This window comes from Martes martes (genome assembly GCF_963455335.1).
Source record: "Martes martes genome assembly, chromosome: 7".
Classification (NCBI taxonomy): domain Eukaryota; kingdom Metazoa; phylum Chordata; class Mammalia; order Carnivora; family Mustelidae; genus Martes; species Martes martes.
Genome location: NC_137894.1, coordinates 4757464 through 4781622, shown reverse-complemented (window position 1 = coordinate 4781622; position 24159 = coordinate 4757464). Strand labels below are relative to the sequence as shown.

General features: G+C 45.3%; 1 protein-coding gene across 1 annotated transcript in view; it reads right to left on the bottom strand.

Annotated features, from left to right (window-relative positions):
• IQGAP1 (IQ motif containing GTPase activating protein 1) overlaps positions 1–24159 on the bottom strand; it is a 100433-nt gene that overhangs the window by 23727 nt on the left and 52547 nt on the right. The window contains exons 11-23 of the mRNA XM_080808150.1: positions 23636–23720; positions 22557–22720; positions 22187–22347; positions 21677–21801; positions 19725–19888; positions 7784–7874; positions 7436–7603; positions 6551–6693; positions 1885–2055; positions 1109–1192; positions 941–1012; positions 779–848; positions 196–404 (exon numbers count right to left, since the gene is read on the bottom strand). Of these exons, the coding sequence (XP_080664276.1) occupies positions 196–404; positions 779–848; positions 941–1012; positions 1109–1192; positions 1885–2055; positions 6551–6693; positions 7436–7603; positions 7784–7874; positions 19725–19888; positions 21677–21801; positions 22187–22347; positions 22557–22720; positions 23636–23720 (1707 nt within the window). The remainder of the gene's footprint in view (positions 1–195; positions 405–778; positions 849–940; positions 1013–1108; positions 1193–1884; positions 2056–6550; positions 6694–7435; positions 7604–7783; positions 7875–19724; positions 19889–21676; positions 21802–22186; positions 22348–22556; positions 22721–23635; positions 23721–24159) is intronic.

The window sequence follows — 24159 nt, the reverse complement described above, 5'->3', positions numbered from 1 at the left end:
TGGGATGATTTTTTTAATCTTTTCCTCTATTTAAAATTTTGCTACTGAATTATTTTGTTTCTTACGTAATTTTTAAAGAAGGCATTAGCTGAGAAGAAAGCCAGCCTCCACCCTACCTGCAAGTCAGACCAGGTAAGACAGGGGGAGCCAAGCAGGACAAAGGGCCCCAAGGCCTTTGCTGGCGCCAGACCATACCTGCAGTGTAATTTTATTTTTCACGAGCAGTCCAATTTTGATATCCATGAGATTGAGGTCATTCTCCAGCTGTTGGTTAGAACGAATGAGGGTAATGACCTCCTCCCGCATCTTCATAAGATCAAGCTCCTCCTGAAAATCTTGGTCACTTTGGTCAAGAAGGTGGACAAATTTTCGGACCACGATCATCGGAGGATCCTCAGCATTGACTGACAGAAAGAAAGCGTGTGTCAGACACATAATGCAATTACCAGAAGAAGTTCTAAGTCTTGGGGAAACGTCAGCCTTGTCTTGAAAAAATAACTCGACACACACATAAGATACTTGTTTATTTTTGAGATGTGCAAAGGCAACTGGCAAGTGTAGCCTTCTCGGTCATGCCATCGCTATGTTATGACAAATGTTAAGACGGCAAGCATCAAGACATCTAGCCACGGGTTAGCAAAGGGACTTACATCACAAGCAGCACCCCAGCCCCCAAGCCTTGCCTTCAGGACCCGAAAAGAGATCCGTGGAGAATACCCAGAACCTGGTGGCTCTCAACCACTGCCTCAACTCTTGTCTGCCGAGCACAGTTACTCACTGAGAGTCTTGTAGTCATCACGAGCTTTGTTTGCCCGAATAAAGGCCTGGATTTTGATAATGTCATTTATCTAAGGAACAAAGAAGAAATTCCTTTGTTCATTTGTTCACCAAAAATAGAGCAAAACTAGTTCTACTGGTCCTTATCCCCAAGGGTACTTACATGGTCTCGGAAATACTGCAGGCGATCTCTATAGCGCTTTCTAGCCTGGTGCATCCTTGCCAGGGACTGAATCTGTGGAGAAGGGATCCTGGATATTAGAACAGTCCCTCTTCTCAACACAGAGCACATTCACGTCCCACGCTGAGAAACACTATCAGACTACCATACCTTTACAACTTCATCTTTGTGGGCACGCAGGTAAGCTAAGCGATCTTGATACGCCTTCTTCTGCTTGTATCCTCTCCACTGTGACTGAAACCATCAATGTGAGCAGACATATTATTTTCCAAGGATCAGAGGGAGTTAAAAAAAAATCTCATCTTCGTCAATTACCCAAATGCAATTCACAATGAAGCTTTCCACAGAACCATGCCCAGCGGTGACAGGGGAATGAGGGCATGGGCTGTCCCTCCATCAGGGGAGCACAGGGTTACCCCCCACTTCCCCTACGTTAGCACAGCACTTCAGGCCTTTCAAGGCCACCCACACAGGTTCTCTTATTGGCTCCTTACAACAAATCAGGTGAGGAAGGTAAGTATTAGTATTCCCACTTACAAACGAGGAAGCAAACTGAGAGGGGCTTACCACCACCTGGCAGGGGTGGGGCCTTGATTGCTAACTTGGAATTCTTCCCGTGACACCACACTACCCTGTCACTGTTGCCAGACCAGATTCAGATCTGACACAAAGGAGCAGCGTTAGAAGACAACGAGGTACCTGGGAAGAACCCCGTCTGGGCCAGACAACTCACCCCGAAAACCATCCAGCCCACGCCGATCATTCTGATCACAACAATAACAAAGAGGAAGTACTTGTCAAAAAAGGGAGAGACCAAGAAGTAGTCAGAGGGCAAAAACCACTCCCACTGGATTGTAAGAGCTGGTGCTTCTTACCCCTGCTCCTGAAGCCCCCCAACGCGGTCTGCAGAACGGGCTCTGAGATACCTGAATGCAGGTGATGGCCGGGATTTGTTTCTTCAGGAAGTTCATCCTGGATCGGAACTCCTTTCGAACCAAGTATCCGCGGCAGCGAGCCTGCAGCCTGGTGATCAAGCCTTCGTTGGCCAGCCAGAGCTGTTCTCGGTTGTACGCAGCTGTCACCCCTGAGATGGAGCTCTGGAAAAGCACCCAGTCACGTTGGAGGACACACACGGGGGGAACGGACACTTTAACCACTGTCCTCCACCGCACACACACCAACCCTCACACCTAAGTCTGTCCCACGTCTCTAACGAAGCAGTGGGAATGAAGACTTCAGGGCTATATCTCGGGGCCAAGTTGTTCTCACATCCAAAAAAAAAAAAAAAAAGTTACAAACACACATGTGACCTTTACACACTCACCGACCCAACCCTGCCTGCCAGAAGCGTGCTTGCTGACAAGAGAACAGAATGGCAGGTGCACCACAGGGCTGGGTACCGAGCCCCGGGAGCCCCTAGAATGCCACAGTAGAGGAAGGACACCACAGGGGAATGGGAGGATTGCAAATGGCCTTGAAAAGTAGCCCAGAGTGTGTGGATTGGGGCCACAGGCACCAGAGAACCAGCACACCCTCCAAGAGAGGAACAGAGCCGGGAGACTTATTTTTAGAGGAGCAGCACTGTTATCAGAGCAGCTGGCAGGTTAGCCTGAGTGGGTGAATCAGAATGCTGTTACTGTAATCCAAGTGAGGGGTGACCCGGGGCTGGGCGGGGGCGGCAGCAGCGAGGGAACATCTGGTTACCCCCCTCATCTCCACATTCCTCTTTTCCTTGGTATCAGAGCCCAGGTATCGTTTTCTGGCCACCAACATGTGCAGGTAAAAGACTCCATGAGCTGGGGAGGGAAGCAGCCCACACGGTGTGCGCAGTTGTCCGGGGGGACCTCTGGGAAGGCTCCCGAAGAGAGACAGGGGACATCCTGCCTTCTCCTCTCTCCTTCCCTTCCTCCGACTTCCTGCCTGAACTGGTAACTGAATGGCTGGTACTCCAAGAGGTCATTCTGGATGACAAGGTGACCTTGAGAGTAGAAACCTTGTGCTAAGAATGGCAGAGCAGACAGACAGACGGATCCTGGGAACAGACGGCTGTGGAGCCACCACACCTTCGCTGGACTGCCAGACTCCAGAATTATTTAATGGGAGAAAAAAATACACCTTTATATGCTACTGTGGCCTGTTCTTCTGAGACTGTGTTTGAGATGTCTGCTGGACGTCTAGGCTGCAAATGGAAAGGCAGACCTGGCGGTTAGGAGAACTGACGTCCAGAGGTACAAGATTTGGGGGTTCACAAGCGCCAAGGAGAGAGCTAGAGCCACGGACCTGAATGAGGCCCCAGAGATGATCAAGCGGAAGGGAAGGAGGCCAGGGGCATCCTGTTGTGATTCAGTGGCGGGAGAGAAGGCGGGCAGCGAGGGAGATTAAGAAGGAGCCCTTGAAAGTGGGAAAACCAGAAGAGAATCGCACTAAAGAGGCCAAAAGAGCCACAAGTTTAAGGAAGAGAACACAGTGAGAGGTGAAACAGGAGGAGATCTCCTAAGTGAACCTGGCAATTAAAAGACTATCAGTAAGTTCTCAAGTAAGAGTTTTACTAAAGTAAAAATTGGACGGGAAACCACACTGCTGTGAGCTAAGAAGTGAATGGTAATGGGGGATGAATTAGTGAGGGGCCAGACTAACTTTCAAGGCATTCAGCAAGAAGAAACAGATGACAAATCTGTAGGCAAGGCCAAATCAGGAAAATTCCATAGGCTTTAAAAATATTTGTCCTTTTTTTTTTTTTCCTACAATGAAGGCAACATGACTACATATGTAGGCTACTACTCAGAAATGTACCCTGGAGGGGCACCTGGGTGGCTCAGTGGTTTAAGCCTCTGCCTTCGGCTCAGGTCATGGTCTCAGGGTCCTGGGATCGAGCCCCGCGTCGGGCTCTCTGCTCAGCAGGAGCCTGCTTCCCCCTCTCTCTGTCTGCCTCTCTGCCTAGCTCTGATTTCTCTCTGTCAAATAAATAAAATTAAAAAAAAAAAAAAAAAAAAAAAAAAAAAAAAAAAAGAAATGTACCCTGGAGCCAACGGCTTCAGAATCGGGAAGGGGGAGCCGGTCAGAAATGCAGATTCTCGGGCCTCATCTCACACCCACAGAATCTGTCTCCACTTTAGCAAGATCCCCGACGTGGACTCTCACACACACAGGCGCGCGCACACGCGCGCGCGCACACACACACACACACACACACACACACACAAAATTCAGAAAAGCACAGATCCGGGTTACATATGAGAATAACTGGAACTATGAGAAGAGAAGGAGCACAAGGTGGGTGAGGAACCGGGAGAATAAAATCAGAGACAAGATGAACGATAAGGTTTGGAGGAGAAAATGACTAAGGATCCCGTGAAGATCCAGACCGACTGAAAGCACAGAAGTGGAAAGTGGGAGAATCCACTTTGAGGGCCACTATTTTTTTTAAGGAGGTTAGTGCCTGCACCAAAGTGAAGGAACATCCCTCCCCTGGTTAAAATTCTATTAGGTCCATATGCAAAACATTAAGTAGGAGCATCTCTGTGGAAGTTAATGAGCTAATCGAAGGGGTGTGCGACTCAAAGTTAAAAATCACTGTTGCGTGTTAGAAGAGGTGGCCTGGTTCCTTACTGGGATATGTCAGGCCCTGGAAACTCACTGAGGCCTTTCCTCACATGCCAGTTAACAGGGCCAGGACTGCTCCTTTTCCCCGTAAATGGCCATGCTCCCCTAGTCTCCGGGGCCTTTCCCCACACAGTCCCTTCCCCTTCTCCATGCCTGCTGAAATATTATCTGTGCCATCTTTCTCCAGAACAAAATCAACTGCTTCCTTAACATTCCCTCTACATCACTGTTTTCGAGCATCAGTTTTTGTCTGCCTCACGCTGCAGGACCTCAGTCCCGTGCTGTCTTCACCATCACTCTGGGAAGAACAGGAACCCAGAGACTGAAACATCTTTACATCCCATCACAGAGTTTGAGCGCTTTCCTTAAATTTCCTCACGGTGAAAGCATCAGCAAAGAAAATGCAACACTGACCAAGAAGGTAAGAAAAGAACTTCGAGCCCGAGACAGAAACACATTCCTCTGCTAGGTGCTCTGAATAAGGGGACTATCTCACTTCACGTGGGCACCGCAGTTTTTCTTCCCAGGATTTGGGAAATGCTGTCCACGAAGCAGACAGCCTGTACTGTCCTCTCTCTCTAGGAATCTCAGTCCGCAGAGCACCTGACTCTTGACCTCAAGGTCATGAATTTGAGCCCCCCACCACATGGGTAGAGATTACTTAAAAAAAATAAATGAACTAAAATAAAATTAACATTTCTAACTATGACCTAGGGGAGCTCCCTGAACATCTCCCCTCCATACCTTTTCCTCTCTTTTAATGTTATTAGACAACTCTGGTTTAACGCACATGAGCCCAGCACCGAGTAATGTTAAAAGTGCACAACAGCCCATCAAGGACACAAACCCTGCGAACTTAGGAGGCTCACTTTGAAAACCAGAAGTGGGCATGAGACAAGTAGAGACATGACTAAAATTCAAATCCAAGTTGGTTCAATTCTGAATTACTATTAAGTTCTTGGGCGGGGGGCTTCAAATGAAGTTGGAGGGGGAAAGGAAGGGAATTTTAAAAATTCCCGAGGAGGGAAGCCTATCTGGCTCAGTGGGAAGAGTGTGCACCTCTTGATCTTGGGGTCGTGAGTTCGAACCCCACATGGGGTATAGAGATTACTTAATAAACTTAAAAAAAAAAATCATTGAGGAGGTGACACTTGAGATAGGTAGAAGTTTGACAGATATAGATGGCAGGGAAGGGACACCTCATGACAGTGGGGACTGGTGTTGTCCACGACTGCACCCCCACTGCTTAGACGAGAGCCTGCTACACTCATGGAGGTGGGAGTAACCACTGAATCCATGACCAACCAGTAAGAATGACCAGCATAAGCAAACACACAGAGGATGGGGGGAAAGCACTTTAAAAGCGGCTATAAAAAACACTGAGCTTATCTGAAAGTGCAGATTATATTCTAAAACAGCACAGTCTGGGGGCACCTGGGTGGCTCAGTGGGTTAAAGCCTCTGCCTTCGGCTTAGGTCATGATCCCAGGGTCCTGGGATCGAGCCCTGCATCGGGCTCTCTCTGCTGAGCAGGGAGCCTCCTTCCTCCTTTTTCTCTGCCTACTTGTGATCTCTGTCTGTCAAATAAATAAATAAAATCTTAAAAATAAATAAATAAAAAAAAATAAAACAGCACAGTCTGGAGTTTGTGGGACAGTCAGAAAAGACTGGAAAGGTAAATCAGAGATTAATAGTCACTGCATTTAACAAGCAGTTCAAGCAACTTTTCATTTTTCTTTTTTCCTGATCATCCAAGTTTTCTTGAGTGAGCACACAATTTACCGGACTTCATTCTATAGCTCAGACGATTTACTAATTTACGTACTTAGTCATCTCCTCAACTGCTAGGGAAAAAACTAGCCCACACAGTTCATTATATAGCCTTAATTTTAGTCCAGGGCTTCTAAGCACAGGCCTTGTCCTCCTCACTAGTATTGGCTCTAGAACACGTTCTCTCAGCTTTTTCTCTTTGTGAGGAAATGTGACCTACCTGGATCTCCTCCCGAGAAAGCTGCATTGAATTCTGCACGAAGTCTGGGGGTTCCTCCCATCCTCCTTCCTGGGTTTCCAGGTTGTGGTAGTAATAGTATCCACCTTTCACCCAGTGCTTCACCCACTTGCTGTTATTATCTCCTGACAGAAAATAAAGGATGGATAAAAGAGACCCGGAGCCACATCCCACACTCATGCATCCAACACCGAAGGATTATTCTGGCCCGCGGAACAGTCTAAACAGAACCATTCCAAACCCTGTACCTCGCATCCGTAAGAGTAAGGGGCATCCTAAGTCCCTCTAAAATCACGGTTTTGTCATGTCTCATTTAGCTCAGTTATTTTTATGTTATAAAAAGAGAATATGAAGTCCAATTGTGGACCTGACCTTGACTAACTTTATTCTTTCCAAATCAGCATCTAAAACCTTCCATGTCAGAAAAACATTCCGATAAAAAGATCTGCAACCATTCAGCCTCTCCAGTTAATAAACAAAAAGGCCATGCAACAGGATGAAAAATCTTATCTTTATTCCCCTCTTTCTGCAGATAAATGACTTTTAACTCTTCATAGACTTTGGCGATCAGAACTCTGATTGCCCTATGAAATGTTGCCCTATTAAAGATAAATTCTCAAATACTTGGATCCTTCTTGCTTTTTCAGAAAATTGACCTTTTTAACACAGCTGCTCTCAAGGGGGGTGGGGAGGTGAGAATTTTTTTTTTTTTTAAATAGGGATATTATCTCTTTAGGAGCTCTAAAATAAGCCTAAACACTGTGCCTCTATACTAAAGTATATTTCCCTACAGCTGCCTCCACCCCTCTATCCCCCCAGAGTCAAGCTTTTCCTTTCAGGGCACATATTTATGTCCCCAAAACTCACCCGCTGCCAGTTTCTTCTTCTTGGCCTCAGCAAGGTCACTCTGGTAAGTTTCACCACACTCGGGGATGACTCCATACAAGCCGACATCAGGGGAACGAAGGGCACTCAGTGTCTTGCCAACATCACCACCGTCCACTGCCTCATTAATGGCATAGACTCCTAGGGCAACTATCCCGGAAGAGAATTGTTTAGGAAGTGTCTAAAGCCACGCACTACTTCACCCACTGTCCACCTCCTGGCAAACTGCCCCTGCCCACACCCCATCTCTCCACCACGCTGAACGCTGAAGCAGGAGCACGGCGTCTCCCCCACTTGCCACGGAAACAGCAGTAAACCATGGATACGTACACCTCTGTGCTTCCTGGGTGTCTTTGTTGGACTGCCAGATCCCACCTTGAATTTCATCCAACCACAACACAGCTGACTCGTCCTGGGTTTCCTACACACCACGAGAAAGCAAAACAACATCAGAGGTAAGGAATTAGGGTACAAGAGATCAAGGGGGTTTGGGGGACTCGATCAGAGGAAGAAGGAGTTTCAAACACACCAGACACACCAAATAGTCAAGTGGAAGAGGCCGGGCATCAACAACCTGGTAGACGAGTACCAGAGACACGCCTCAGAGGCAGCTGACGCGCGCGGGAAGATGAAGGCAAGTGGTTCGGGAGGTCAAGAGGAGCTACAAGTGGCAGAAGGACCAACTGGCAAGGGGCCCAGGGACTTCATTAGTGTGACAGGGGCCACCCTATGAATATGAGCATGTGGTACTTTTTAAAAAGCCCCCTTGGGCGACAACACTGACATCCTCTAGGACGACTGTTTTTAAGAGCCTCAGACTTTATCACAGGTAAAGCCAGGAGCCATTACAGGCAATCGAACGCACCTCCCCTTTAGATTCTAAAACTTGAATGTTAAATCAGTTGTGGGAAACTTAAAAACACATTTTCACACAGACACATAATAAATGGTGATTAGTTTCCTCGGCATGGCCAGCAAAAGCCTCACAGGTCCATAGCGTGGTCTGAGTTGAATACTGGGGACACAAATGAAACAGCAGTGTTGGCTTACTTCCCTCTTTCTAAATATGTCTTGGGCTTTTTTTCTTTTTTTCCAAGAAAGAGACCACATGAGCTGGCAGGGGTGGGGGCAAAGGGGAGAAGTGGAGAGAGAATCTATAGCAGGCTCCTCACTTAGCACAGAGCCTGACACGGGGCTCGATCTCACCACCCTGAAATCATGACCTGAGGCAAAATCAAGAGTCAATGCTTAACTGACTGAACCACCAAAGTGCCCCCAATTATTTTTTTTTTCCAGTAGCTTACTGGCAATCATTTGCTCTGAAAGGCATTTTTTAAAAAAAGATTTTGAGATCACAAGTAGGCAGACGCAGGCAAAGAGAGAGAGGGAAGCAGGCTCCCCGCTGAGCAGACAGCCTGATGTGGGACTCGATCCCAGGACCCTGAGATCATTACCTGAGCTGAAGGCAGAGGCTTAACCCACTGAGCCACCCAGGCACCCTCTGAAAGGCATTTTAAGTAGAACTGGACTGCCAGAAATAGCCTTCTCTAGTATCTTCCAGTGTCCACGAATCTGGCTACCACTCTCTGATTTGGGCAAGTGGCTTCGGGAGCAGCCCCGGGACTCCGTGCTCTGGGGGCACGGGCAACACGGTCCATACCCTGCCGTCTGCCTAGTCTCAGCCCGAGAGTCAGAGATGGAAACCTCTGACACCGACTTAGCTTTCAGGGGTTGTACTGAGGTTATAGAAGTTTCAACTGTCTCCAACAGGGTCGTCTGTTCACTCATGTTTCCAATTTGGTAGATGAAGACGGGAGTCTTCACAAGAGGTGAGGAACCTCAGGTTTTCACACGGCCAGGCTGACAGCGTCACGTTTGAGACGATCCTGGCAGAGCCAACAAAATTTTAACTGCTTCTCGGGCTCGAGCTAATAGCCATCGGGGTAAATGGCAGATCAAAACCCCACTCTGACTGTCTGGTGTAAATACGATCTGCCAGTGGGACAACGGGGTGGGGGTGGGGCAGGAACCACAACGATGGTGCCAGATGAAGCAGGGTCTGGGCTCCGAGGCCAAGTGGAACTTTTCACCACCCGCAGGAGGCCCACCAGCCGAAGTCGCCAAAGCTCAGAGAAGGCCTCACCTCCCCCCCACATTACTGTGGAGGGAGACACAATGTTTCACTCGGCAGAGCCAAGCCGTCCCCAATTCCTGCCATTTATAAAGCACACTGGTGACAGGATAAGGCCAAAGGCAGGCCACTGACACTGAAAGCAGTGATCTACTCCTTTGAAATGCAGTTTTCAAAGAAAGATCATTTAAGCAAACTATGGTAAGTGCTGGGCTTAGAATCCCAAGGGGGCACTGTCCCAATTTTAAGAAACTGACGGTGGGGAACAAATCACCACAGAGCCGCAGAAGCTTGCGTACTTCTACCGCCCATCCCTGTCTGTTACTGCAAACAGAAAATGGCCACACACGATCCCCCTAAAATCACGCGAACAAATTCCGGAAATGCCAAGCAAGAGTTTCAGGGTGACACAGGAGGATGAGGGAGCCACAGGTCTGGGACAGTGCGAACGGAGAGATCCTCAGCGAGAGAGCTGGAGGCGCAGGCTCCGACCGAGGAAGCCTGAAAATCCTCTCACGTAAAAACAGAAGTATTTCCACAGAACCAGCCTCTTTGGGCTTCGCTTTTAGGTTAATTACCCATCAGACAGATACCTCTGAGCAGAATCTGCTATATGCAGAGCCAGGAGGTTTGGCACAGGAAGGCACAGCTTACTAAGAATTCCGACTATTCAGAGTTGTGCCTTCTCTCTGCCCCAGGCGGACTAGAGCAGAACCATGAATGCATATCCGTGCATCCTCCCCTAAGAAACGGGGGGCAGAGCTACAGTACGGAAGGCAAGAGAAGGAGAACAGATGGGTGTTGCAGGTGTGTCTGGGAAAAAATGATACAGAAATACTGGGAAAGAGAGGCGACATACATCACCTCATCCTAGGACAAGGAAAGAACAGGTTCTCTCAGCTCCGATCAGATCGAGTAAGATGACAAAAGCCCCAGATCCCCCTGCATGCTCTAAAGAGATCACCCAAGATTAACATAAATCATTGAGCAGAGTTACAAACTCTGCGCTAGCTGTTATGGAGATTACGGAGATAAAAAAGATTTAAAGTGAAAATGCTACATAAAATATCTGAAACACTGCCCCTAACAACGCTAACACTGAGCCAACTGGCTCCATTTCAGGAGAGGTGAAGAGACAGAAACCAGAAATGACAGCCAAAAAAGTGGGCAATGACTGTAGGTAAAAGAGGTGGAAAAGCCACAAATTACGGGAAAAGGAAAGGGACAAGGGGCAAAAGAACAGCTATCATACACGTACTCGTGTGTGTGTGTGTGTGTGTGTGTGTGTGTGTAAAGCACAGACTCACACACCTCGAGAGGGCACTTCTTACCCTTAACACGTCCTTAGAAGTCTCTCCTGTTATATGCAGCATGGTTTGCATGTGTGATGACAGATAAACTCTTACATATGTTACATGCATGTACATATGATCCATTGCAGCCTGGATTTTATTTATCCTCACACATGCAAACCATGCCACATATAAACTCTGCCACACATGCCATATACACATGTAGACACACACATACATGAACCTGAACCTCTACAACATAGGCATCAACTACGCACCACAAGCACTGAACATCCAGAATGCAGCAGAATCGTATGGCCTGCTGGATTAGGTATAGTAATCCTTTAGTTATGGCACAGAAGCGGTGCGCCGAACAAAAGTATTTCAATATCCCCACAACTGCAACAGTCACACAGGTAAAAAGCCAGCTAATTTTTAGCTACTTGCATGTATGTCTGTCTGTGTACACACATACTATAGGGTGGGGGAACAGAACAGAGATTTACTAGTCATTCATATCTGTAATTATAAAATGGGTTCCTTCAGAATCCCTGATACCCATGGCTTGGCATTCAGATATTACTGCCCAATGACTAGTAATTTACTTGTAGCAAGTATCCCAACAACACCAAGTTTAAATGAAGAGGAAAGTGACCATCAGTGAAAATAGTAGAGTAAGGATATCTGAAAATCCTCTCCTACATAAAAGAAATAAAACCCTGGCAAAAATCATCTTTTTCAAAACTTGAAAAATTGACCAAGACTTGCAGCAAACAGAGTTTATTCAAGAAAAAACACTGAATTGGGACAATTCAAAAACTGTGAGCTTTGTGGCACTTCAAATGGCTCCACTTCTCCCTGTCTCCCACCAAACACACACACACACACACACACACACACACACACACACACACACAAACACACCCATCCTTCAGAGCCTCATCTATGCCCAGAGAACTGTCATGAACCAGGCTGTCAACAGATCCCTACAAAGCCACAGCAAGGCTATCTTCATTTGAACTTAGAGCTTGCCCAGGGCAAACAGCTTTTTCTCCAGGGGCATTTATCAAAAACAGCAAGAGGCACTTGTTTAATATCACAGATGTCTATAGCAGTGGATGAAAATTTAGGCAAACAATAAGCTAACCAAAAAGATTTTTTAAAAAAGTTTGAAAATGAGACATGCAGAAAGCTTTGAAAAGTCTCTGACATGCTCCTGAGATGGAAATCCAGAAGGCCAGATGCACGTCCAAGCTGTGCGCATGCTCAGAAGAGATCTAGTAAGGCTATAAGGGCTCACCTCTGGCTGACCTTGAGGTTCTGTGCAAGCATGAAGCAAGGGCTAAGGCAGAACCGTAAACTGCCTGGCTGAGTAGTGAAGGTGTGCCCCAACATGCACGCTGGCCCTCTGCAAAGGCTGGGAGCTTTACTGATTCTAGGCATTTAAAAAATACTCTGCCTAGGAGTGCCTGGGTGGCTCAGTCAGTTAAAGGTCCAACTCCTGGTTTCTGCTCAGGTCATGATCTTGGGGTCGTGGGACAGAGCCCCGTGTTGGGCTCCACACTCAGCAGAGAGTCTACTTGTCCCTCTCCCTCTGTCCCTTCCCCCGACCCCACTCACTCACTCTCTCTCAAATAAACAAATAAATAAATAAATAAAATCTTTAAAAAAAAAAAATTCTGCATCATCATTAGCTGACCTGTAGCTAATCAAGCAGGGACTTCAGTGGCCACACATAACAGAACTGAAAGTCACCAAACAACAGTAAAAAACACAACCATAAACCCTGAAGAAGGGATAGACTCTTATTTCCAGGTTGCCCAATTATTAAAATGTCCAGTTTCCAACATAAAATTACAAGACATGCAAAGAAACAAGAAAGCATGATTTGACAAAGTACAACATCCATTTATGATTAAAAAAACCCACAACAGTAGGTTTAGAGGGAATATCCCTCAGCATAATAAAGGCCATATATAAAGAACCCACAGCTAATATCATGCTCAATGGTGAAAAACTGAGAATTTTCCCCTAAGGTCAGGAACAAGACAGGGATGTCCATTCTCACCACCGTTATTCAATACAGCACTGGAAGTCCTAGCCATAGCAATCAGACGAGAAATTAAAAGTATCCAAATTGGTAAGGAAGAAGTAAAACTTCCACTATTTGCAGATGACGTGATATAGAAAACCCTAAAGACTCCACCAAAACACGACCAGAATTGATAAATGAATTCAGTAACGCTGTAGGATGCAAGATCAACATACAGAAGTTTGTTGTATTTCTCTACGTTAATAATGAAGCAGCAGAAAGAGAAACTAAGAAAATGATCCCATTTACTACTGCACCAAAAATGATCAGATATCTGGAAATAAACTTAACGGAGGGGAAAGACCTGAATTCTGAAAACTAAAAAACAGCAATGAAAGAAATTGAAGATGATGCAAGCAAATGGAAAGACAGTCCATGTTCATGTTCATGGACTAGGAGAAAGAAATATTGTTAAAATATCCGTATTACCCAAAGCAACCTACAGACTTAATGCAATCCCCAACAAAATACTGAAAGCATTTTTTCACAGAACTAATACAATCTGTATGAAACCACAAAAGACTCCGAGTGGCCAAAGCAATCTTGAAAAAGAAAAACAAAACTATAAGTATCACAATCCCAGATTTCAAGTTATACTACAAAGCTGCTGTAATCAAAATAGCATGGTACTGGCACAAAAACAGACACATAGATCAACGGAACAGAATATACAGCTCAGAAATAAGCCCACAATTACATGGTCAATTAATCTTCAACAAAGAAGGCAAGAATATGCAATGGGAAAAAAAATCTCTTCAACAAATGATGTTGGGAAAACTGGACAGCTACATGCCAAAGAATGAAACTGGACCACTTTCTTATACCATACACAAAAATAAACTCAAAATGGATTAAGGACTTAAATGTGAGGCCTGAAACCATAAAAATCCTGGAAGGGAACCCAGGCAGTAATTTCTGATACTGGCCATTGCAACATTTTTCTAGATATGTTTCCTGAGGCAAGGGAAACAAATGTAAAAATAAACTATTGGGGCCACATTAAAATAAAAAGCTTCCGCACAGCAAGGAAATAACAACACTTAAAGACATCTTACCGAATGGGAGAAAATATCTACATAGGACATTTCCAATGAGGGGTCAGTATCCAAAATATGTAAAGAACTTATACAATTCAACACCCAAAAAAACAAATAATCTGATTAAAAATGGGCATAAGACATGAAGAGACATTTCTTCAAAGATACACAGACGGGTAACAGACACAGGAATGTCAGTGTCACTAATCACCAGGGAAATGCAAATCAAAACCATGAGATATCAACCCACACCTGTCAGAATCGCTAAGACCAAAAATACAAGAAACAACAAGTGCTGGCAAGGATGTGGAGAAAAAGGAACCCTCCTGCACTGTTGGGAATGCAAACCGGTACAGCCACTATGGAGAACAGTATGGAGATTCCTCAAAAAGCTAAACCTAGCTCTCTCCTTTTCTCCACCATCATGGTATGTGCAGCTGACTGTTCCTCACCACCTCTTCTCATAAGACTTTCAGGATCAAGCAACTTCCAGCCAAGAAACAAAGGTGGAATCACTCCATTCCCCAGTGGATAACGATGAAAACTGGTAATAAAATCAGGTACAACTCCAGGAAGGAACTGAAGAATGAGACTGGGCTCATGAGGGATCACACATGAGACGGCACACACATTTATTTCGCATGAAGATCACAAGCTTGTATCCGCTCTCTCTCTGTGAGCATCACTACTACCTGAACGACAGACATGTTTTATTGGGGAAATGATTCTTCTGCTACTATGCTTCAGCAAAAGTAGGTTGGTTCAATAATATACACGTGAGACCCCTTGTTTGAGAAAAAAGAATTAAGAACAGAACTACCACAGGCGCCTGGGTGGCTCAGTTCGTTGAGCACCTGCCTTAGGGCTCAGGTCATGATCCCAGGGTCCTGGGACAGAGCCCCACGTTGGGCCCCCCTGCTCAGCAAGGAGTCTGCTTCTCCCTCTTCCCCTCCCCCGGCTTGTGTGCTTGCGCGAGAGCGCGCGTGTGCACTCTCTCTCTCTCTCTCTCAAATAAATTAATAAAATTAAGAAACAAAGGGGCGCCTGGGTGGCTCAGTGGGTTAAGCCTCTGCCTTCGGCTCAGGTCATGGTCTCAGGGTCCTGGGATCGAGCCCTGCATCAGGCTCTCTGCTCGGCAGGGAACCTGCTTCCCTGACTACTTGCGATCTCTCTCTCTCTGTCAAATAAATAAATAAAATCTTAAAAAAAAAATTAAGAAACAAAAACAAACAAACAAAAAAACCCAGAACTGCCACATGACCCAGTAATCCCACGGTTGGGTATTTACCCAAAGAATACAAAAACACTAAGTGAAAAGATATATGCAGCCCTATATTTTCTGCAGCATTATTTACAATAGCCATACTACAGAAGCAGCCCAAGTGCCCATCAACAGATGAATGGGTAAAGGAGATAAGGTAAATGGAATACTATGAAGCTATAAAAAAAAAAATGGACTCTTGCATTTGCAATAACATAGATGGGACTAGAGAGTATGATGCTAAGTAAAATAAGCCAGTCAGAGACATATATCATACGATTTCCCTCATATGTGGAATTTAAGAAACAAAGCAAATGAGCAAAGGGAAAAAGAGAGACAAACCAAAAAAAAACTGGACTCTCAATCACAGAGAACGAGCTGTTGGTTACCAGAATGGAGGTAAGTGGGAGAATGGGCGAAACAGGTGATGCGGATTAAAGATCACTTATCATGATGAGCACTGAGTAATGCGCAGAATTGCTGAATCACTGTCTTGTATACCTGAAACTAATGTAACAGTGTATGTTAATTATACTGGAAATAAAATCTAAAAAAGGAAGAAGAAAAGACAATTCTATGAAACTACCAAAGTAGGGGAAAAAAAAAAGAAAGAAAGAAACAGGAAAGCATGGTTCAAACAGGAAAAAAAAGACTTAACTCAGCTATTTCAAATATGCTCAAAGAATTAAAGAAAACCATGTCTAAAGAACTAAACGGATAAGAACAATATCTCACCAAAGAATAACAATAAAGAGACAGAAATTTATTTAAAAAGAACGAAATGAAATCCTGGAGTCAAAAAGTACAATAACTGCAATGAAAGATTCACTAGAGGGATTTCAGCATGCAAAAGAAATAATCAGCGAACTTGAAGATAGGTCGATTTAAATTAGACAGTCTGAGGAGTAATCTCCAGTCTGAGGAACAGTAAGAAAAAAGAATGAGGAAAAATGAACCAAGCCTCAAAAACCTGTGGACAGCATTTATAATTCCGACATATGCATAATGGAATTCCCAGAAGGCAATGAGAAAGAGTAGGAAGCATAGAGAACACCTGAAGAACTTGAAGAACTGAAGAATCTGAACTGACCTATAACAAATACAAACACGGAACTAGTAATCAAAACACAGTCTACAAAAACAAAATAAAACAAAACCCAAAACACAAGACCACATGACTTCACTGGTGAATTCTACCAAATGTTTAAAGACAGTTGACACCAACCCTTTAGAAACGCTTCTAAAACCTCCAAGAGGAAGTAATGCTTCCCAGTTCAGTCTATGAGGCCAGCACTACCCTGATACCAAAACCAGACACAAAGATATCACAAGAAAAGAAAACTGCAGACCAAATTTAAATTAAGATCTTTTGCTTGCTAAATTTAGAACTCAGATGATTATTTTTAAAACCACTCCCAAAATGGCTAGAGGAACTACTAAGCTAAGGCCTTAAAAAAAGCCAATTCTACCAAATATGCAGTCTACTAAAGCCAAGCCTGGCAGTATGAAGCAAATTTTCCTCTAACCTGCCCCCCTCCCTTCTCCTCCTTTGATGAACTCTCAAAGTTATTTCCCAGCAAAAGGAAATGCTTCAAACTCTAGTCACATCCTCTAAAACTTTAACTGCCAGGACCCAAACAAAAGGAGCAGTCAGGCTTACAGCCTGAGTGAGAGCAGGTACAAGTTATACCCTCCAACGACTCTCTCCTTTTTCAGAGGTTGCCTTTTTTTTTAGCAAGCCAGATCTAGGTTATTTGCCCAAAGCCCACGCCTCTGTCCATCAGACATAAGATTCCTTCCAGACTTATATGGTAACAAAAACAAACGCCACCACCACTGGCCTTCCCAAAACTACTGCAGCCAGGCCCCAAGTTAGAGATTCTGAATCAGCAGGAACAGAGTTAAAGCTTAGGAATCTGTATTTTAAAAATGACTTTTCAAGTGTTTTAACAATCAGTCAAGTTTGAGAGGCTCTGATCCAAATGATCCCAAATTAATATCCAAGACAGAGAACTCCATTTACAACTTCCCTACAGCCAACTGCTTCTCACCCAAGTAAATGAAATCAGTTGATCCCTTTTTCTAAGTTTCCTGACTACACAACAGGAGCTGTGTTTCAACATTCAGCACAATCATGTGCCTCTTAAATGAAACCTAGTACTTGCCACATTTATATGATTAGGACATGGTAATGCCAACTACTCTCCTGACAATGGAATCAAAGGGGACCTATCAACATTATAGTATTACCCACACTCTTCTATCCCAACCCAAACTTACAGAGCCTGCATAGGTGTGAGTATACGAAAGCTCCAATAACACAGAAGTCCTGGTCTGTTTTTCTACCTTTGACTTCCCAGAAAGAATCTGACCCCCTAAATTAAGAATTTCTTTTAGAGGGGCACCTGGCTGGCCCTGTCAGTAGAGCAACTCTTGATCTCAGGGTTGTGAGTTTAAGCCCCACCCTGGGTGTAGAGGTTACATAAAATTTTTTTAAAAATTAAAAAAAAAAAAAAAGAATTTCTTTTATTTCTTCTGCTTGCTATCAGAACCTCATTGTAGGGAGCCTCTAAGTCAGAAAAGAAAGGTATCGTCCTTCCAACAACAAATTGTTATTAGTTAGGAAGAACCTAAAAGGAGATCAATCACAATTAGAAAAACAGAATTATGCCTGAACCATGGAGCTAATATCTGAGGGTCTACTACATACAAAGCAACTTCCTACTCAGCAACATGATAAGAGGAGGTATAAATCTTGTCCATTTCCTCAAGAAACTAGCTGAGAGGTAAGACAAACTTTTTAAATGATATGTTTGTGTTATAATCAGCTACAAAAGTCTCTATGTTCATAGGAGCATTGCTCCTAATAGCTATAAAACAGAAACAACCCATGTCCATCAACTGATAAATGGATACAAGGTGCTAAGGCCACACAATGGAATATAATTTGACCGTAAAAAGAAATGATGTACTACCAGTACACGCTACAACTTGGATAAACCACGCTAAGTGAAAGAAGCCAGTCACAAAGGGCCACATGTTAATGATTCCATGTCCGTGAAATGCCCAGAATACGCAAATCCATAGACAGAAGTAGACTGCTGGTTGCCTTGAGCTGGAGAGATTAAGACTAATGAGAGCCAGGTTTCCTTTTGGGGTGATAAAAGTGTTCTAAAGTTGATTGCAGCGGTGGTCGCACAATTCTGTGATGACTGAACACCATGGAAATGTACACTCTGAAATGGTGAGATCTAGGCTATGTGAATTATATCTTGATAAAGTTATCATAAAAACATGACATTATCTGCTAAAGCTTAACGCATGTGCATTCCCTATGGCGCATAAGTTCTACTCCTAAATGTATACCTAATAAAAATGATACATATATTTACCAAGAGACATGTATTAAAATATTCAAAGAAGCATCATTTGCAATAGCCAAAAAGTGGGAAACAATTCAAAATTTCCAATAACAGAATCTATAATCACAGAGGGGAATGGGACACAACAATAAGAATGAACAAACTATTCCTTCTTGCAACCACACAGATGAATTTCACTAATACTATTTTGGGCAGAAGAAGCCAGAAGCAAAAGAGTACATATGTATGGACTTATATACCGTTCTAATACCATTTGAAAACAGACCAAAAATCAACTGTGGTGTTAAAAATCAGGATGGTGGTTCCCAGCAGGTGGGGCAGTAGGAGATAGACGAGGGCAAATGGGATGCAGCACACTGTTCTGTTAAGTTTTTCCCAGGTACGCTCACTTCTGAAAATTTATACAACTGCATACTTACATAACTTACACATTTTTTGGATCTTACACTTTGACACAGAATTTACTTAACAAGACACAAGAAGGGGGGCACCTGGGTGTCTCAACTGGTTTAGCATCTGTCTGACTCTTGATTTCAGCTCAGGTCATGATCTCAGGGTCGTGAGGTCAAGCCCCAAGTCAAGATCCACACTGGGCACGAAGTCTGTTTAAGATTCTCTTTCTCGGGACACCTGGGTGGCTCAGTTGGTTAAGCAGCTGCCTTCGGCTCGGGTCGTGATTCCAGGGTCCTGGGATCGAGTCCCACATCGGGCTCCTTGCTCGGCGGGGAGCCTGCTTCTCCCTCTGACTCTGCCTGCCTCTCTGCCTGTGCTCACTCTCTCTGACAAATAAATTAAAAAAAAAAAAAAAAAAAAAAGATTCTCTTTCTCCCTCTTCTGTCCCTCCCACCCCGTCCCTCTCTTAAAAAAAGAGAAAGAGATAGAGATAGGGATGTGTTTACAACAAAAACAACAGAGAACCACACACACACATACAAAGTCGAAACATGTACTGTCACATCTCATGTTCCTCCAGTGCCCTGAATCTAAAGGTGTCCAGGAAACAGCCCTACCTTTATCTTGGTTCCCGGAGGGAGGAAGTTCTCTGAACACAAAGGAACAACTTCACTCCACTCACCTGGGCTTTCTCTCTCTTGGCTCTGATCAGTGTGTCTTGGTAATGCTGGGCCACCTCTGCTAGGACGCCCTCGAGTTTGGCCGCAGGAATCTGCAGGGCCTGCAGAGTCTTCTGGGCGTCACCTTCATCCAGGGCTTCATTAATTAAACCAATGGCTAAAATCCCTAAATATGAAGGGACAAAGGTTATCTTTTTAATTAAGAAATGATACAAACACATCAATTTTTAAACACGCTAAGTAATCAGAAATCTACCCAAGCGCTATCACGACTCAAATTACAATCTGCCACCTGTAATATTAAGCAGCATTTAAAATTTTTAAAAATTTTTGCTTTGTTTCACTTAAAATAAACTCCCTGGTATCCATAGTCCCACTGAAACCTCAAGTCTCTGTTTTATTTTTAATTGCTCTAAGGTGAAAGAGAATTTTGACAAAACTGGCTTTAATAGTATAGCTTTCAAGTACATTCCAATGTGTGATTGAAATCATTTCTGATTCACAAAATGTTAGCGTTCAAGGGCTCGTAAAAAGTCCCCTGATTCAACATCTTTAAGAAAAGACCATGCTCAGAGATTTCTTCCTCGAAATCCCATTATGAGTAAGTGGACAGTGGATCCCACCCCAGGGCTCCCCAACCCTAAGGCAAGGCTCTTCTCACCAAATCAATGGACTGTTTTTCACAGGAAAACAAATTAAAACTAGAAATGTTCACTCCTCAGGTATCTCGGGCCACTGTGCTACTTCTGTAAAGATTCTGTGGTATAATAAAAACTCGGTTGACCTTTGCCCTCAGTTCCTGGGAAGGCAGCACTAACCCCATTAGAATTTCCTAAATGAGGGCGCCTGGGTGGCTGTGTTGGGTACGCGACTGCCTTCGGCTCAGGTCATGCTCCTGTGGTTCTGGGATTGAGTCAGCACTGGACTCCCTGCTCAGTGGGGAGTCTGCTTCTCCCTCTGCCTGTCTCTCCCCCATCTCGTACTCTCGTTCTCTCTCTCTCAAATAAATAAAATCTTTAAAAGAAAAAAAAGAAATTCCTAAATGATTGGATTATCTATTACTATCTATGTTATTCCCACCCCAGCTTCTAGGACCACCCCAGAGTTTAGGCTAACGAGGTGGCCTCCCCTCCTCCCACTCATAGTCTCAGGATGGGGGCTGGTCATGCTGGAAAGACCAAGCATGTGATCAGAATATGGGGGCTTTGAGCCCCTTGATATTGTGGTATCAGCCCAGCCTTCCTATCTCGAGAGAGGGGGTGGGGTGGACTGGAAATGGAATTTAGTTACGTGGCCACTGATCAATCCTGCACAATCATCCTTGAAAACCTCTGCCTGGCCAAAGTTCAGGAGAGCTTCCCTGTGATTCACATCCCGAGGACGCTGCCTGAGACACAGAAGCTCGGCATTTGGGTCCCCACTATATTTGGGATCACTATTGGTCTCCTCTTTTGGCCAGTCCTGATTTGTATCCTTACTTTAAAAACTGTAATCATAAATACAGCACTTCCTTGAGTTCTCTAAGTCATTCCAGCACATGACTGGATCTGAGGCGGGGTTGCTGAGGGAAGCTCTGAGTTTACAGCTAGCGGCTCTGAGTTTACAGCCAGCGGCTCAGAAGTGTGGTGACCTGGGAAGCCTCAGAGCTTGGGCTGGTGACTGAAACGAGAGGAGTCTTAGGGAAGACCGAGCCCTACACCCACGCGGGATGACCTAAGGCAGGGTGGTGAGTGTCAGAACTACCTGTTATGAAACATTTAAAAATAACAGATCATGCTCAAGTCACTCCTGAGAGTTTTAGTTCTGGTTACACACACACCTGACTGGAGCAGTTGCCTGACGTTTTGGAAACAATATCCAACCTTAGCTGGAGTGGCGTTTAGAAGCAGCTCACAGAACCCCACCACCTGGCATAGGTTCATTCTCTGAGGGGATGGGTGGGCCCGTTACTCACGCTCGTGCTCCTCCTGCACCACCAGATTCACATGGTCCACGCAAGCCTGGATGTCATTCCACGTAATAAATGCAGTGTTTTCTGCATGTGCCTGCGCTTTCAGTTTCATCAGCTCATCCAGATACCTGTCCCGCCCCCCCAACAAAAAAAGCAATTAAGCACAGTGTAAGAAAAGGGACCTTCAGGATTGTCAGGGGTGACAGGAATGAGAAGACTGGAGACACAGCATCCAAGGACCAAGGACAGCTAAGGCGCTCCAACAGCCTCACATATCCTGGGGGGCAGCTTTGAGACTGGGGAGTTACCAGCAAAATGAGAAAATGCAAAGATAGCACTTTTTCTTTTAAGGTTGTGCTTTTTTGTTTGTTTTTTTAGTAACCTCTACACACAATGTGGGACTCAAACTCACAACTCCAAAGTTGTGAGAGAGAGAGAGCTGACCCCCAACAGACAGAGTACAGACAGAGTAACGGTGTCCCACGGATCCCATCTACCGCCCTGGGCACCCACCTCTGACAGTTTTCTTCTTCGATATTGGTAAGGCCTGTCACAGAACTGCTCAGCTGTTTCCACACTGTGTTCATGTCCCCCGACTCCAGCGCCCTGTTGATTAGGGCCACCGAGGACAGCATCTCCACGGCGACAGAGAGCTCAGGGTGGGTGAGGCTATGCTGTACAGAGAAGGGGAGGAAGAAAGGGAAAGGGTGAGGACGGACAGTCTTGGATACAGAGGGAGGTCAGAGGTTCAGTTAAGCCGTAAGAAGTCTAAGTTTCTGGTTTAGAAAAAAAAAAAAAAAGCTCTGCCAAGCACACTGAGAAGTGGGGATTAAGTTCACATCCACTCCACTCGGCTCTCCGACAGACAGGCGGGCTGACTTACTTCGGGACTCTGCTGCTGCAGGGTAGCCAGCTCCTTCTGATAAAGATCAGCAGCAAAGGGGTACACCTGGGGCAGCTGGGCCTCGGGATTCGTGAGCTCCAGGACGGTCTTCTCGGCAACACCCTTCTGGATGGCAGCGTTGATGGCTGCCACGGCTGCCAGCCCTGCGCAGAGAAGGGCCAGAAATGCAGCTGGCTTGGGAAGGCCCGAGGGGAAGGAGATGCAATTCTCACAGGACAGAGTTACATTCTGCGGATAAACTGTGAGCTGTGATGTTTGAAGTGGAAGTTTCATCTTTATTTTTTTTTTTTTTTTTTTTTTTTAAATATTTTATTTATTTATTTGACAGAGAGAGATCACAGTAGACAGAGAGGCAGAGAGAGAAGCAGGCTCTCTGCTGAGCAGAGAGCCCGATGCGGGACTCGATCCCAGGACTCTGAGATCATGACCCGAGCCGAAGGCAGCGGCTCAACCCACTGAGCCACCCAGGCGCCCCGGAAGTTTCATCTTTAAAAAGACAGCCTCCCCCTTTGTATGCAGGGCAACTGTCTGCCACGCCAACCACGTCCTAATAAAGCTGTTTCCCCTCCAATTCGTCCTGCGCCTCTTTCTAAAGTATCTCTTCCATCCCGGGCAGCCTGGCGACTCAAGTACCAGCTTCTCAAGCTGCCATTCAAAGGTTTCCACAATCTTTCCACGCCTTTGTCTTACACAGCTCGGGCCCAGCTGTCTACAAAGATCTTATTCTAACCACTGCTGCCTCAATACATCTTTCACCATCCGCATCTCTGCTCACACTTCCTTTTCCTCTCTGCCCACATTGGGAACGTCCTTCTTGCTCTCTCACCGTCCAGAAAGTACCCATCAAGCCCTGAAGTGTCGCCTCCGCCAACACTCAAGTGCTTGCTAGCTGAAGTGAGCCCACATGAACTCGGGTTCTACTCCGAGAACTAGAGGAGCCCTCCTGCCAGAGGCACCTGGTACCCGATAGCGGCTGGCAGGCTTGGAGTGACGGGAGCTGACCTCAGACGCCCCAGGGACCTAAGCCCCACGCAGGATCTCAGGGAGGGGACCCGTACTTCTCTGATACTGTTGGGCAGCACTGTTTGCAGCGTCCACGCCACACTGGAGCTCCTCCTTCTGCAGGGGATCGGCCTGACCACCCTGAGGAAAGCAAAGAACATTTACGTGAAGATTCTCATGCCTCTGCCTCCAGGCCTTACGGTGGTATCTCCACAGCAGTCACAGGGGTGAAGAACCACGGGACTAAGTGACAGTGTCAGGCTCTGTGCGGAGAAAGAGGCAGTCCTCCTGAGAGCCAAAGCCCCCGCCAGATCTGGGGTAGAGTGACTTTCCAGATACCAGCACATTAAAAAAAAAAACCAGTTTGTGAGATGCATCAAAATATTGACACAAGAGGTTTACAGACTCATTAGCACATTAATGCTGCTTACTCTGGCTGATATATGCTGGGAGTCTGCAAAATGTACACTTGTTTGTCCTCATTCGGACAAAAAAGGAAGCTACTCGCATTTGTCCTACAAACCCCACTGAGTACAATTCCACAGTCCACTCTTCCTGCATGTTAAGCATTTCCCAGTGC